The 14,878-nt window shown below is 34.6% G+C and overlaps 1 protein-coding gene across 1 annotated transcript; it reads right to left on the reverse strand.

The window, feature by feature from the left end:
• Window positions 1-329: 329 nt before the first annotated feature.
• On the reverse strand, window positions 330-14,000 carry LOC123542411 (complement receptor type 1-like). Its single transcript, XM_053530802.1, has 13 exons — window positions 13,802-14,000; window positions 12,851-12,964; window positions 10,932-11,111; window positions 9,702-9,890; window positions 7,980-8,537; window positions 7,222-7,389; window positions 6,479-6,664; window positions 5,255-5,425; window positions 3,983-4,091; window positions 2,813-2,935; window positions 1,855-1,973; window positions 929-1,132; window positions 330-549 (listed from the first exon to the last, which is right to left on the reverse strand). Exons 1-13 carry the CDS (start codon window positions 13,983-13,985, stop codon window positions 509-511), a joined length of 2,346 nt encoding a protein of 781 aa, XP_053386777.1. The 5' UTR covers window positions 13,986-14,000; the 3' UTR covers window positions 330-508.
• Window positions 14,001-14,878: the final 878 nt, after the last annotated feature.

Consider the following 14,878-nt stretch of genomic DNA (forward strand, 5'->3'; position numbering starts at 1 on the left):
TTCTTCACATGCTTTGAATACTTGTAATCGTATATCAAGTTCATTTTCCCATATTCAAGACACATTATATTAACTACAAGTGTTGACATTTTAGTATTAGATGGAGCTGTTTAAAAACAAAACAAACTTTAAGGATATAATACAACATATAATAAGATCCTTTGAGCATAAAACGCAACCAAGCAAATGAATAACAGACTTGGTCTCATCGAGTCTATTCAAGAACGTAATAGAAAGTGCAATAACTGTAACGCCCCCTTTGAACCGCATCAAACAGAATTAAATGGACACCACGATTCAAAGGACCAACAAGTATAACAACACTTAGATCTAAGTAGGGAGATACTTTGTTGTTATGATAAACAAAGTCTATAAGATGATCCATAAGAAGCGTAGAATGCAACCAAGCAGAATAATAGCATATTCGGTTCGACTGAAAACACAAATTACGCTTTAATTCAACACTTCAAATCATTTATTGAAACCTATGACAATTCCTTTCAATTTATTATTGTACCACATCATCGTCGTCCGATGGACCCAAGGTAGCTGAAAGATAGAACAGATAAATTATTTTTTCCGATATCACAGACTTAGTCCACTTGTCCATTTTTTAAATTCAATTCTAAAGTTAAGAAATGACAGAAACATAGAATTAAATAATAACATGTTCGGCATGATTGAATCTGTTCGTCAGAGGTAATATGATCGATAGCAGTGACTTCCATGGAACTTTATTATTAGATAAACTTAAATGAACTCTTTAATCCAGTCAAAGTAACAAGATCGGATCCCCTTTACTCACTATCTTATCAAATGCGGAGGAATATATTTACTGTATTGATTTTGTATGAAATTCGCTAATACATACCTTAACTTTCACATATTATTCAATTAAAAACAGTAAGATGAACTTAAAATTACTTACAAGCACATGTTATTCCAGCGAGTGGTCCTGTGATTTCGTTAATTCTGTCATAGTTGTCTACGGTGAACACAAACGTTGTGTTGGAAGCGATTAGCTCGAGTTCTTTGACATCAGTAAGACCGACACCCACAGAATATATGGTCACTCCAGAATCCTTCAAAAGTTGTGCTTGTTCTGCAGTTTCGTTGATATTGTCACTGTGACCTGTAAAGGCAATAATTATAGAGTCTTTATTAATCTCTCGTGATACAGTGACTAGAAAGACTGACAGAAGCTTGTCCGATTAGATTATTTGTAGGTTTGCTGAGGCGGCATTTAGAGTTCGGATTTACTCTAATTTCATTCAGTTTAAAATATACCTACATGATCTCCGCTAACAAGGTAACGGCAATTGAATATACGAGAGTTAGAATAGCTGATGTAGATAATTACTGATTTTATATTATTATACAAAACACTTTTAATAAGGGATATCTAAAGTACTGTCATTATTTTTCATCAAACTGTTAAATATAATGTGAATTTTCTCTCATCTGCCGCAATTCCGGTAAATATCCTAAAAATATGTTACCCTTCTTGTCTGTCTCGATGTAATAATTGTTACGTATACTTTATTGTCAATAGTGTATCCTAAACCTACCTTGTTGGTCGCGTTTTTACAAGCTGCTTTTTTAGCAGACAACACTTACTTGCACATATTGTAAAATAACATGAATTTTTACTGATTTAGACTGAAACGAGTATTTCTCTAGGATATGAATTGGTGGACCTGAAATGAATGGGAAAGACAGCATCCCTGCCCCCCCCCCCCCCCCCCCCCCCCCCCCCCCCCATACAATCATCTTATGAATACTAATATTTTTGCATTATATCTTAAAAAGCGTTGAAGCACCATCAGTAATAGCAATTAAACAAAACACACATACCGTCGGTAACTACAATAGCTGTGTGTGTCACGTTTGGCCTCATTCCATTCACAACTTGGAACATGTCAGTTCGGGCAAACTCTAGACCGGCATAAGTATGGGTCCCTCCAGTTGGAAAGCTGTTGATGTTTAATGAAAACATTATAAATATATAAATTTCAGGTACAAGCAATATATAGTTCTGTTGCACATACTTCGCTTCATTAAAATATGACCTATAGATCAAAGCTTTGGTTTTTGTTTGCTTCAGGTTTGACACCGTTTCTCAACAATATTTCAGTTAAGTAACGGCGGGCATTTAATCAAACTGTTTTGCCTGGATTCTGTACAAGTGCATACCTGTCCACCATAAGTGACTGCCACCACATTTTTTAACGAATCAAAGGTGAAGATCGAATGATTTACACACACAATGTCATTTATCAGGCGTCATAGAGAACATACACTTAGTACGGGTATTGAATTCACGACCCCTCGATCCATCTGCGCTCTCCCTATTGAGCTAAACGGACAGAGCTACTATAGTTACATAAAAGTAGTAATCGGATTTCCTAGACTATTAGCACAGACAGAGTCACACACTGAAAAACAGGCAAGCCAAAAATAGAAACTGTATTGAAAAGATGTAGAAAACGTGTTGCAGGCATTCAAAAACTAAAACCTTACAACGAAAACATAATACACTTAACACACTTACGTTGTATTTTTAATTCACCATTAAAGCTTTACAAACCTACGTTGTATTTCGAATTCGGTATTATACCTCTATAAAATGAAAACAGAAACACTTACATTCTATTTCGAAGTTTTCTTAAAGCTTTATAATATGTAAACATATACACTTAAGATATATTTCGGGTTTGCTATTATAGCTTTATGAAATGAAAACTTAATACACGTAAGTTTTATTTCGAATTCGATAAAAATGCTCTATATAATGAAAACATAATACACTTACCTTGTATTTTGAATTCGCCCAATAAGTCCCACTGAGTCATTAACGTATCCATTTAAATGGAATTGTAGGTAAGTGTCAGAGGAAAAGGTTAACAACCCAAAACGTGTCGTCTCAATCGGAAACCTAAACAATATAATTATAACAGGTTTGTAGAAGATGAAAATGTTTGAATGAAATAACGCAGGTTTTACAAAGAAAAAAAACACCTCGGATAAACTTTTACAATTAGTATTTCTACATCCTATAAAACTGAACACTGGTATCTCAAACGCTGATAAGACTGACCCTGAAATATTTTTGCTTTAACAAAATCCTCGATACCTTAATGTGTAATAATAATTCCAAGTTTCTTTTTTTACATCATTCTGTATATAATCAACAACAATTGGGACAATATTTAGGAGCTATTCAATAGTGTAATATAGAATTTCATCATTAAATTTTGTAAAAAATCTTCGCCGTGATGCGTATAAGATTTAAACACAAAAAGAATGTCTTCAAAATTATGACATTTTTATTCAAATTTGAAATCAATAAAGTTTTAAAAAGTTGAACTATAGTATATTAAGTTCTTAAAAACTTAATTCCTATAAATCTTTCAAACTTTCATCCAATATTAGAACTGTCGTTTGCAGTATGCAAACTTAAACAACTTCAACATATAATAGTGTTTTCCTGTTGTTTTTTTTTTTTGTATTAACTCAATTATTGATCTAGACTTTAATTGTAACCCTCCTCAGGATTTTATGTTGCAATGTTTGATGATATCAAAGATTACTTTAGAATGAGTATTTCATGGTTAGAAGCCTTATTCGCCATTAGGAAATCTTTAGTACATGATGAAGATTGATATTCATAAATATTTTGGCTTCGGAAGTGGCACTACTCGCGAATATTTTTGAAAAAAAAACATAGCGATTGTTACCAAATCTGCAGAAGTATGACTTACTTGGAGACCATATCGACATAGCATTTCAAAATTATTTTCAATAAGCAACAAAACCATAGCAATTGTTATCCAATGTACAGAATTTGTACTTACTTGGAGACCATATCGACAACAAACTGCAGTGTCTGGTCGAATCCACGGACTCCTAGTCTACCGGGACCATCAATAATGAACACAATATCAATTGGTTTGATTACGCAATCTACAGAAGTATGACTTACTTGGAGACCATATCGACAACAAACTGCAGTGTCTGGTCGAATCCATGGACTCCTAGACTACCGGAACCATCAATAATGAACACAATATCAATCGATTTGATGACGCATTCTACAGACATAAACAAGAAGTGTATTTCGTAATTTGTTATTCTTAAAATCATGGCATTATTTCATTCCATCTTTCGGTACTAGAGAGTAAAACTGTTTTAACTGAACAAATTTGGGAACGAAATGATATTTTTTATTTCATATTATAATATAGCATTATCCATTTTACAAGACATATACTCCTCTTAATAATATTTGAAACTAAATTGTGTTATGACTTAATAAACGAAGAACTGAAGAAAAGTTCCCTTTCAGCCTCAAACAAAATATTTATGATACTATTCGTTAATTTTATTATTCAGTTAATACTATCGAATGCATTTCAACATTGTTTTCAAGTGCAGACTGTAACTGCATTTTTTAATTAATTTGCACCAATTTGTGTCCTGGCCTGATCTGTTACGACATTAGGTATTTTTAACATATTTTTTAATGTATTTCGTCAGTATAGCAACGTTCTTCTCAATTTCCCACAAACATTCGAGTTTTAAAAAATCATGATATATTTCCAATCCTCAGACTCCATTTCCCACAAAACATTAGTGTGTGATTCTCCATCAAAGTGCAGCGTGATTCACATAAAAATGTAATCACGATAGTTGAGTCACGGAATACGATATTGTCAAAACAAACCTCCTTTTGTCAAACTGATTTTAAAATCAAATATAAGAAAAAGACAGTAGTTAAGATGGCCAACCCACGTGACTTGTAGATACCATACACACGGAGAAAATGTAGTACAGTTGTAGGTAATGTTTTGCTTATATTTTCCTTATTACTTGGCGGGTTTTCATACGATAAAGTACAACGGAAACAGCAAATTGAGTGCTTACCTCCTCACTAAACGTTTGCAACCAGTTCTCAATACTTCGCTCAACTGTAAAAGTGTGTACGTTATCTACATTTAGTACACGCAAAGCAGTTGGGCAAAGTGTTTGTGTTGTTTGGGTAAAGTATCGCAAACTGATGGCAGACGCTTTACGAGGAGGTAAGCACTCATTTTGCTGTTTTATTTGATGACATTTCGTCAAGTAATAAGGCATATATGGACAAATGTTACCTGAATCGAGACATTTTCTCCAGACGAACGGTATCCGAACGTCATGTTGGCTGGTTAGGCAATACTGCCATTAAGGGTTGGAAAGCTATTAGTTACGTCATTACCTAGCTTACATACTGGTGTTTGACTCCAATTTCCTGGCGGCATACAGACAACATTCGAAGAGCCATCCATTTCGAATCCAGGCAAACATGAATATGTAAGGTTTCCGCCAATCAGAATGTTTTCGGGATCTGTATGAACGCCATTCTCAATGGACGGAATGGGTCCGCATGCTACCAATAAAGAACATGGAGCAACTTCAGAAAGAATGATTTTAAAAGGTAAATATAAACAGAGACTATTAGAGCATCCTCAACAAATGTTACGCACACACATGTAAACTGGATATCTTAAACTTACTTCAAAAGGTATATGAGCGGTGGACCTTGTGACCAAATAAAGACAAATGACCTGTTCAGAATACCGTCCGACCTTTGACTTTTTTAATTTGACAGAATGTCAGACAAGCACAACATTTTTTATCTATTAGAATTTTTTTATTATACATGCTTGAGTATAATCTTTACAAAATTTAAGAATTTTGCTACAAGCTTTGCTTCGCATATTTTCTTAAATACTTTTTGCAGGGCATATGACGTTCTGGAACTACAGCGGGTCGGTGATTTCTTTTCCCTTCTGAGGCAAAATTCCGGTGTCAGGTCGATATGGCGTCAAATTTAATGCGTGCACTGATCTGTTATGAAAAGCATATGTCTCTGGAAATCCAAAAACAGTTCAAATTATGTGTTCCTTTATTAATGCTGCCAGAAATGAACATACTACACCACCAACTGATGCTCTGGTATTTTACACACAACCTCTTTTGAGATAAAAACTTTAATACGCAATTACTATTGAAAGTACACCCGACAATGTCCGAGTGACTAGGTATTCTCTTTAGGTTATTCGATATTTCTCTGACGTAAACGTAACTAATTGCGAACATGGTTTTCCGTTCAAACCGGAGAATACCGAAATCATATGCGGAGAATACAATCATATGCGGAGAATACAATCGTATGCGGAGAATACAACCATATGCGGAGAATACAATCATATGCAGACAATACAATCGTATGCGGAGAATACAATCGTATGCGGAGAATACAATCATTTGCGGAGAATACAATCGTATGCGGAGAATACAACCATATGCGGAGAATATAATCATTATAATTAGCCAGTTGTCTTTATGTGCCTGTAACTTAAATCAAGTTATAATATCTTCCCACTGCATTCAAATGAGGGACAAATTTCAATCGGTAGCAGATAAATATTTCAATTACCACGTGTGCAGAAAGGCGGCTCTGACCAGTTTGCATACGGGGGTTCGTTGATTGCGTTACACGTGATCACCTCTAGGCCAATCATACTGAAGCCATCGCTGCACACGTACGAAACTGTCGAATTTATTGTTGTAGTGTAATTTGCGTCATGCGTCCCATAGTCAATCTCCGGAGCGGCCATGCAACCTGAATAAAAGTTTATGTACGTGAACTGACACACTGTTGTGTGAAGAGCTTTATGTATTTTGCTACTAAACAGTGGTAAACATTTTCTGTGTTATTTGTTCCTATTCCATACACCTATTCCAGTATATTTATCGTAACACATTTGAGATTTGAGCATTTTAAGAATACTTATTAACGCTTAATACACTTTGCTTCTAATTTTTCTAAATGGTTTTGATTCAATCTGAATCGACAATTGCGCGATACTCTTGTCCGCTACAGATTGTTTATAAACAATGGAGACAACGAAACACACTGGCATTCTTAAGACAGAAGTCTTGGACAGATGTATATGCTATTGTATTCAAGCGGACAACTATGTAGATGTTGTTGATTGATAGAAACAAAATGCATATGCAACTTACATATGAATGGAAAGTCTTTAAAGCTTTTATCTAGATGCGACTGCTAATCAAAATTAAAGAAATCTATACACAATTTCATGAAGAAAAAAGGTAACATATAACTCTTTAAAAACAGGCCTTCTTAAAACCGATTTTAAGCCAACTGACTAATACCTATACAACGAGGAAGCTCGCTCCAGTTCCCAGTAGAAAGACACTTGACTTCCGTTGGACCAACCATTTCAAAACCGGGAAAGCAGGTGTACACAACTGTTGATCCTTCAAGCGTGTTAGACGGTGCAGTGTAGTTTGCATTTAATACATCGACAACAGGCGGACACTCTGTAGATTGCAAGCAAAATAATACAACTTGTTGCAATTGCCATATATTGTGCAACTCGTTGCAATTGCCATATATTGTGCAACTCGTTGCAATTGCCATATGCTCTGCAACTCGTTTGCAATTGCCATATGTTGTAATCAACGTGTTAATAAATAAACATACATACTACACACCTTATTACACATTCCGAATCGTAGATATGGCAACACACAATTAGAAACATGTTTATATTGCTGCAGATAATTTGATATGTCTGGAAACTGATATCCAAAACTTCTGTTGCCTTTAATACGATAATTACATATTGAAAGGCTTTTTAGTAAATCATTCGTCAATGTCCTTTGTAGATTTTATAAACAGATATCATGACATGAAATTACATGATTCGCTTACCCAGTAAGTATAATACAGCAGTTAAAAGTGTTTTCTTTTAAATCAGCACTGTGCAAAGATGCATAAATTACTATATGAACTATACTTGAATAAATTCTGACTGGCCAAAAGGACCCCTCGTGGCACAAAATGTACTATGTTAGACCCAAAACAAACAAACGGAAAGAGGAAACTAGTGAAATGTTCTTCCATTTACCTGGTACACACACGACTGTTGTGCTCCAAGTAGATATCTTGTTAGATGTGAGTAAGGGGGCTGATGCATTAGTTGCAATCACACACGTGGCTTCTATGGCATTTCCGACATATCCTACGTTGGCTGTTGAGACGATACTATACCCAGCGTTACATTTATATATAATTGTATCATTAATATGGAACGTTTCATTTCTTACATATGCGTATGGTGATATAGTGGTGGCAGTAGCTGGTGGGACGGTGGTTGTGTCCGGCAGAAAAGTTGTTATTGCAGTACTTGTTATAGAGTTGTCCGTGTTATCAGTTTCATTGGTATTATCCGTCAGATTAGTCGTTGTGTCATTAGATATATCTGGCATAGCGGTTACTGTAGTTGTTTCGTTAAACGTATCTGGAACTTCTGTTGTCGTCGTTACGTTGTAAAGCTCTGGCTCATCAGTAGTAGTGTATGGGAGTTCAGTTGTTGTCTCGAGAGTCGTGTCAGGCAAAGCAGTTGTTAGAGTCATACCCGGTAACATAATGATACCATTTGTGAATACGGGCAAAGTGCAACCCCCTACAAACAAATACATAACCTTGATCAATGCCGGGAAATAAAGATTCTAGATGTTATTGTTTCCAAAGAGTTTTATTCATTTTTGGATTTAACACCGTTTTTTCAACAGTAGTTTAGTTATGTGACGGCGGTTAGTTAACCTAAGTAGAGTTCTTGGATTCTGTTCCAGTACAAACCTTTTCTCTGCAAGAAGCTGTCAACATGAATCCGAGGTGGAGGACGAATGATTTAAGACACAATGTCTTTTCTAGAAGAGTATATCAAGGCCGGACAGAACACAGCCTTATGCAAATGCCTCAGTGTAAACTGTTAAAACCTGGGATACAATTCAATACCAGCTGTGGTACTGGCAGAAAATGAATGTTACAAATAATCATTCACTTTCCGAGCATAAAGCTTTAATCAGTCAGACCACAAACATCACCGAAATACAGATAAAGGGTAATAGCGCTTCTATCTGAAATATTACTGTTACGTTATTTGTAAGGACTGTTAAATATATTTTTCTTCTTAATTAACAATGTTGAAAATGTTATTGAATCCATTGATTTGATCCTATTTCTATGGTTTATTCTATATAGGTTCATACTTAATATTAGAAGAAGTGTTTTACCAACCATATAATTATGCAAATTCTCTTTTTGGACTCCAGTTTTTATCATTTTTTCACAAAACATTTTAAACCTTCTGGGAACTTTCAGGCTTTTGAATTGATATGAATCACAACAAAGCCCACCCACTTAGCTCGACAGGTAGAGCGCAGAACTACGGATAGAGAGGCCGTCAGTTCTATCCCCGAGTGCGGTGTTTGTTCTCCTTGGCGAATTGTTAAAAGACATTGGGTATGAAACCATTCGTCCTCCACCTAATTCATGTGGAGAAGTTGCAGTTACTTGCGGAGAACAGGTTTGAACTGGTACAGAATCCAGGAACACTGGTTAGGTTAACTGCTCGCTGTGATATAACTGAAATACTGTCGATTAAACCCAACACAAACAAACAAACAAAGGAATCATAACAGGTGTAAAATGCGCCAATAAAACCTTTCATCTGCGATAGATATTTCAACATCTTTTAAGAAAACGTGAAAATATTTTAAAATAACAAGTCAGACACAACCAGTTTCTACTGTGAATAACTTTATACTCTGTAACTTATTCATACCTATGCATTCCGGAAGTGGCTGGGTCCAAACTGGGATTTTCCCGGTACCATTATACACACATGAGATTGTGTCTATGTCCAGTATTTCATACCCATCATCACAAAAATATTGCACATTAGTGCCTATTTCTGTTGAATTTATGGTCTCGTGATAACCGTTTTCAATATCCGGAATAGCAGGACACGTGGCTGCAAACAAGAAATAACTATTATTCAGTCGTGTGAAAGTATGACTGATGATACCCATTATCACATTAATACTGCATAGTAGTGCCTATTTCTATTGAATTTATGGACTCGTGATAATCATTTTTTCGATTTCCGGAAAAACAGGACGTGTGGCTGTAAACAAAAAATAGCGCCCAGTAAACCTATAGCTGTTAAATTTGTGGTCAGGTGATAACTATCTTTAACATCCGGAATAGGAGGACACGGGACTGTGAACAGAACGTGACTATTATTTATAATTCGGTTGTGTGCAAGTATGATTAAATCTTTTATTTTCATTCTGCTTTCAAATATCTTATAATATTTGCGAATTTCTTTCCTATCTTTAATCCTTTAAGGTCTGTTTCCATGTCTCTATTTGGACGAAGACTAGTCGGAAGGCTTCACAATATTAATTTTACAATCAAAGCGAACATCAATGGTGAAGGTTAAGTGTTTCCAAGTTAGCGACCTCACCACTCGGCCCTTCTGACATTGTTTCATTGCTGTGTACTTTGTATTGTACTTACTTACCTGATATTCAACAAAGCCATATTCTTCCCACGTGGCTTTTCATACATCCTTTTCATTTTCATGTTCTTATCTGATATTCTAAAACCGTCATGCATTTTTTACTTTCACACGATTTGGAAAATCTACTTCCTGCTTCAATATTTTGACATCATCCTGTTGTAATTTTTTATTTTACTTCAGACTATTTTCATTCAAGATACCTAACACAGTATTTATGCAACTTATTCCTACTTCCAACCATGTATTTAAATTCCAAACTTCTATTTCAGCAGCAAAAGGCATGCATATATATATATATATATATATATATATATATATATATATATATATATATATATATATATATATATATATATACACTGCCCACGTTACATAATAATTGTCTATTCACTAAATTGATTGAGATTCCATAAAATAAGCTGCAGCGCATATAATCATGAAGACTTTGATAACAGTAGTGACAGGCGTAGGAAAATAAATCATACATACCTTTTTTGCATACAGGTGTCTGCGACCATTCTGGACCTGCATCTGTCTTTTCACATGTAATTACTTCCGGTCCAGTAAGGTAGTAACCGTCAAGACAAAAGTAAGACACTGTGGAACCGACACTCGTTGTATAACCCTTGCTATGGTTACCATTTTCTACCGTTGGTGCAGTGGAGCAATCTGTATTATAACGAACGCATGCCGTATATATTCGCTTATAAGACGCATTATTAGAAGTCATATTTCCAGTTCAATGAGTGGGGAGCATCTTATAAGCGTGTACTACAAGAGAATTAAAAGAAAAAGAAACCCCAGATTGCATGTCCGATGTTGGGTGTGTCTTATAAGCGGGGGCGTGTTATAAGCGAAAATATACGGTGTTATTCACTGAGCTAGCTAGGTAATCGATCTCGGCTGGGAATTCATTTAATTTATTTTCAAAAAATAAATCTCATCTCAGAGCAGTGTGGGTAATCACCTCTGGCGGGCAATTTTCTATAGTAGTTTTCGAATTTTGGTTGTTTTGATAGAACTGAAATCACACTGTTAACTTAATACACATGGACATTTTCATGGGAAAGAAGAAATACTGATTTTTACGCTTAAAAGAAAGCTATAATTAATCCTTGCAGAACAACATGTAATGCTTCTATTTATATGAAATACATAAAATAGTTATAAAGTACGGGATGTCAAGAGTTGATCAGTCATGTTTACAAATTTCAATTTATGACAAATATTGAGAAAAAGTGATTCTAATTTAGTTTTATTTGCTCGTAATAGAGACCCAAATAGAATGAGATATAAATTGCTAGCTTTTCAGCACACGTATAGCACAAGAAAATACAAAGGGCATTTGAAGATTTATCTGAAATAAATGTAAATCGAGGGTTCAGCGTGAAACTAGTCTATTTGCTTCTATTTCTATAAACACTTCGCCTAGTATCGCTTTGAGCCATCGAAATATGCTAAAGTAAGGTTATAAAATATTTATACTTTTTTTTCTCCCATCTTACGTTTGATTCGTTTAGGACATATGTTACGGCCGACTAATGGCATAGGTTATTGTAATCTTAACATCGTAACACAACACTTTTTTCTTATATCTTTTAAATAACTTGAGAATCTCTACTTTGGAGATTATAAACTTATTTGGAAAATTCTTTTGTTTATGAAATTATTCAGTAAGACAATTATGTTTACTTTGAAAACATAGCCAATTTTGAATAAAAATGCATTTAAGCAAATAACATAATTTCACTGTATATTCGAATTGTCTAAAACAGTTGTTTTTAAATGCATTTTTGAAAGTTGCTGCGAGTTACACCGACACGAAATGCTGCAAGTTTGATCCTGTTAAGATCAAAGTATACTGAAAGATGAACGACTCATCCGGAGAAACCTTTGAATGTATGAACAATATGTACATTTGTGTATGTTTGATACGCAAGCATTTTGAAACATCACTTCTTTTTTACTTTAAAATGTCAGACACACTGTCAATATCAGACTATGCATAAACTAAGATTTCCAAAATATTAATCGAAAGCGCATGCCAGTAGCTTTAAATGAATGCACCTTTTGTAGATACTTACTTTCCTGAAAATATGCTCATAAACTATTGACAAAACAAAGGTGTTATCGTACGTTTTACCATGTATTCATTTAGTTCAAAAATGTCAGTCTAGTGACCTTAGAGATATGGTATAAAATTACTACATGGCTTTAATCTATTTATCGAAATTTCTTCATGCCATTTATGATATATTAATTGTCTAAACCAGCGCCAAATTTCAAGAAAAATGTACTTCAAAGAATATTTAAGACACTGACCAAAACAGTTGCATTAGAAGTGTATTTTTACATTAAACATATTAAAACATTACTGTTATTGAGAAAAACATTAAAAAAAACATTACTGTTATTAAGGAGAGCACAAAATGGATCCATGATGTGATTTGGGGCGTGGTCCCAGCAATGCGAAGGCCATTCAGGACCAGTGTTGTGACTCCGCTTCTCTACTGACGACAAATCTTAAAGAAGAAGAAATGCTCAATGAAATATTTACTAGAGGAAACACAATAAATTTCTTAAGTAAATGAGAAATAAGTGTAACTAACAATACACTTTCAAAGCACGACATTGTCTCACAAATCATATCATATTTTAAAAAAATATTTGATAGAAGGCATGCTTGCACATTTTAAAGAGGTTGGATTTCAATTTTGTTTTATCAACTCCGATGCTGTTGTATAAACTCTTTATTTGCATGTTGCAAAGACTGAAGACGCATTTAATATACATGACTATTGTCAATGAGTTAACAAATATCTTGACTGTTAGTGAAGTTGCTCTCTTACCTAATTAAGTCTATCAATGTAAGTTTTAAGGTAGTGGGACCCGTTATGGCAGTCGATAATCTCCGTCCGTTTACATACTTCTACGATGTATCGGAATCCTTCGAACGACAATGAGCCCCATAGAAGCACGTGGCTTTCCGTTCATACTAATGAATGCCGAAACTGCATACGGAAAATACGGTATCATACGGAAATTGCCGATTGTCATTACGGGCCATCTGCCTTGACGCATACGTTTGAACAAAAAACTAGAAAATTAATGATAAATAAAGAGGTATTTGAAATCTTAATCAGATATAGTTCATATTTTTCGATATGATATTAACACTTTTAATGTTTTCAGACTGTTTGCTTTTCCAAATTGCAGAGACATTATGAAGTAAAAGTCACGTGTCCTGAGAAATTAACACAAAGTATTCAAAGTTTCTAGTGTTTACTAGTCTAAATTCAAATATATAATATTATAAACTTCAATGGATTTAATGAGAAAATAATAACAATACAACATACCTTTTGCATCAACAACTGAACTGTTGATTGAAAGGATTAAAGCAAATAGCAAGAACATCATTGCTTCTTTTCTAATGACAAATATCTTCCTACTGCTACTATCTCTCACATGTGATGCTATCTGCGCGCACACGTTGTATAATAGCGCAAACAGACCGACTCTTAGGTACAACGAACACGTCATTACTTTTAAGGGGGCAAAATGTTATCGCATGTCTATAACTCTGCACTTTGTGTCATCTGCTGGTATGCACTTAAGAGTATACAACCGTAGTTTGAGTCTAAACTTTTATTAATGCACGCACGTTGTTCATCTTATATCTTACCGGGTCATTTTAGAATTATACACGGTAATTCGCGTATCATGCTGACTAAGGAATTAAGTCATAGAATTCAAATCAGTTTCGGAACGATGTTCAATGATACATAGTGCGTGCATTTAGAATACCGAGTGACCCTCGTGCAATATTTGTCAATCTGACTGTTTATAGAGAGACTGTGTTATTGGTGTTACTCTCACGGGTCGTAATTTCTGTATGTAGTCAACTTGCGCTTTGCCTTTAGTCTTTTCCAGAGCGAAAAAAGTTCTTCAGCTTCGGTCAGGTTAAATCAGGGATTATTGGATGTTGGCAGTTAACGGAGAATACCGAGACATTTAATGTTCCTTTGTCCTTGCATTGTAGTAAATACTTTTTATATATGTCCAATTATTTTGTATTACGTGTATGAATGAGACAAAAGGAAGCACAGGAATACATCGGTCTCTTCTTTTGAAACTATTCGCACTTTGCATCTCCGAATTCCTTCTGCCCTCACAACGACTTTCAATTCTTAGGATACAAGCATGTTATTTTAAACACTAACATCTTTTTTTTATCAGAAGTGTGAGATATATATAAAATTGTAATTATATTTGTATTTTACTTACGCAATGCACCAGTTATTTTTATGCAATGATTGTTTTGTTTAATATATTTACATCTTCATTATTATACGTTAAAGCTACTTATACCTTACGGGAGTAAATAAAGAACTTGCCCAAGGAATAGGTCTTTAATGTAAACCTGCGACACTTCG

Source organism: Mercenaria mercenaria, chromosome 19, assembly GCF_021730395.1.
Source record: "Mercenaria mercenaria strain notata chromosome 19, MADL_Memer_1, whole genome shotgun sequence".
Classification (NCBI taxonomy): Eukaryota; Metazoa; Mollusca; class Bivalvia; order Venerida; family Veneridae; genus Mercenaria; species Mercenaria mercenaria.

What these genes read in the sequence shown, in the direction of transcription:
- LOC123542411 (XM_053530802.1), bottom strand. Translation starts at nt 13,985, where the DNA reads ATGACGTGTTCGTTGTACCTAAGAGTCGGTCTGTTTGCGCTATTATAC. An exon ending in TTGTGCTCTCCTTAATAACA is followed by an intron (nt 11,112 to 12,850) that starts GTAATGTTTTTT and finishes GTTATAATACAG; the next exon opens with ATTGCTCCACTGCACCAACG. An exon ending in AACACCAGTATGTAAGCTAG is followed by an intron (nt 4,092 to 5,254) that starts GTAATGACGTAA and finishes TTATGTCTGTAG; the next exon opens with AATGCGTCATCAAATCGATT.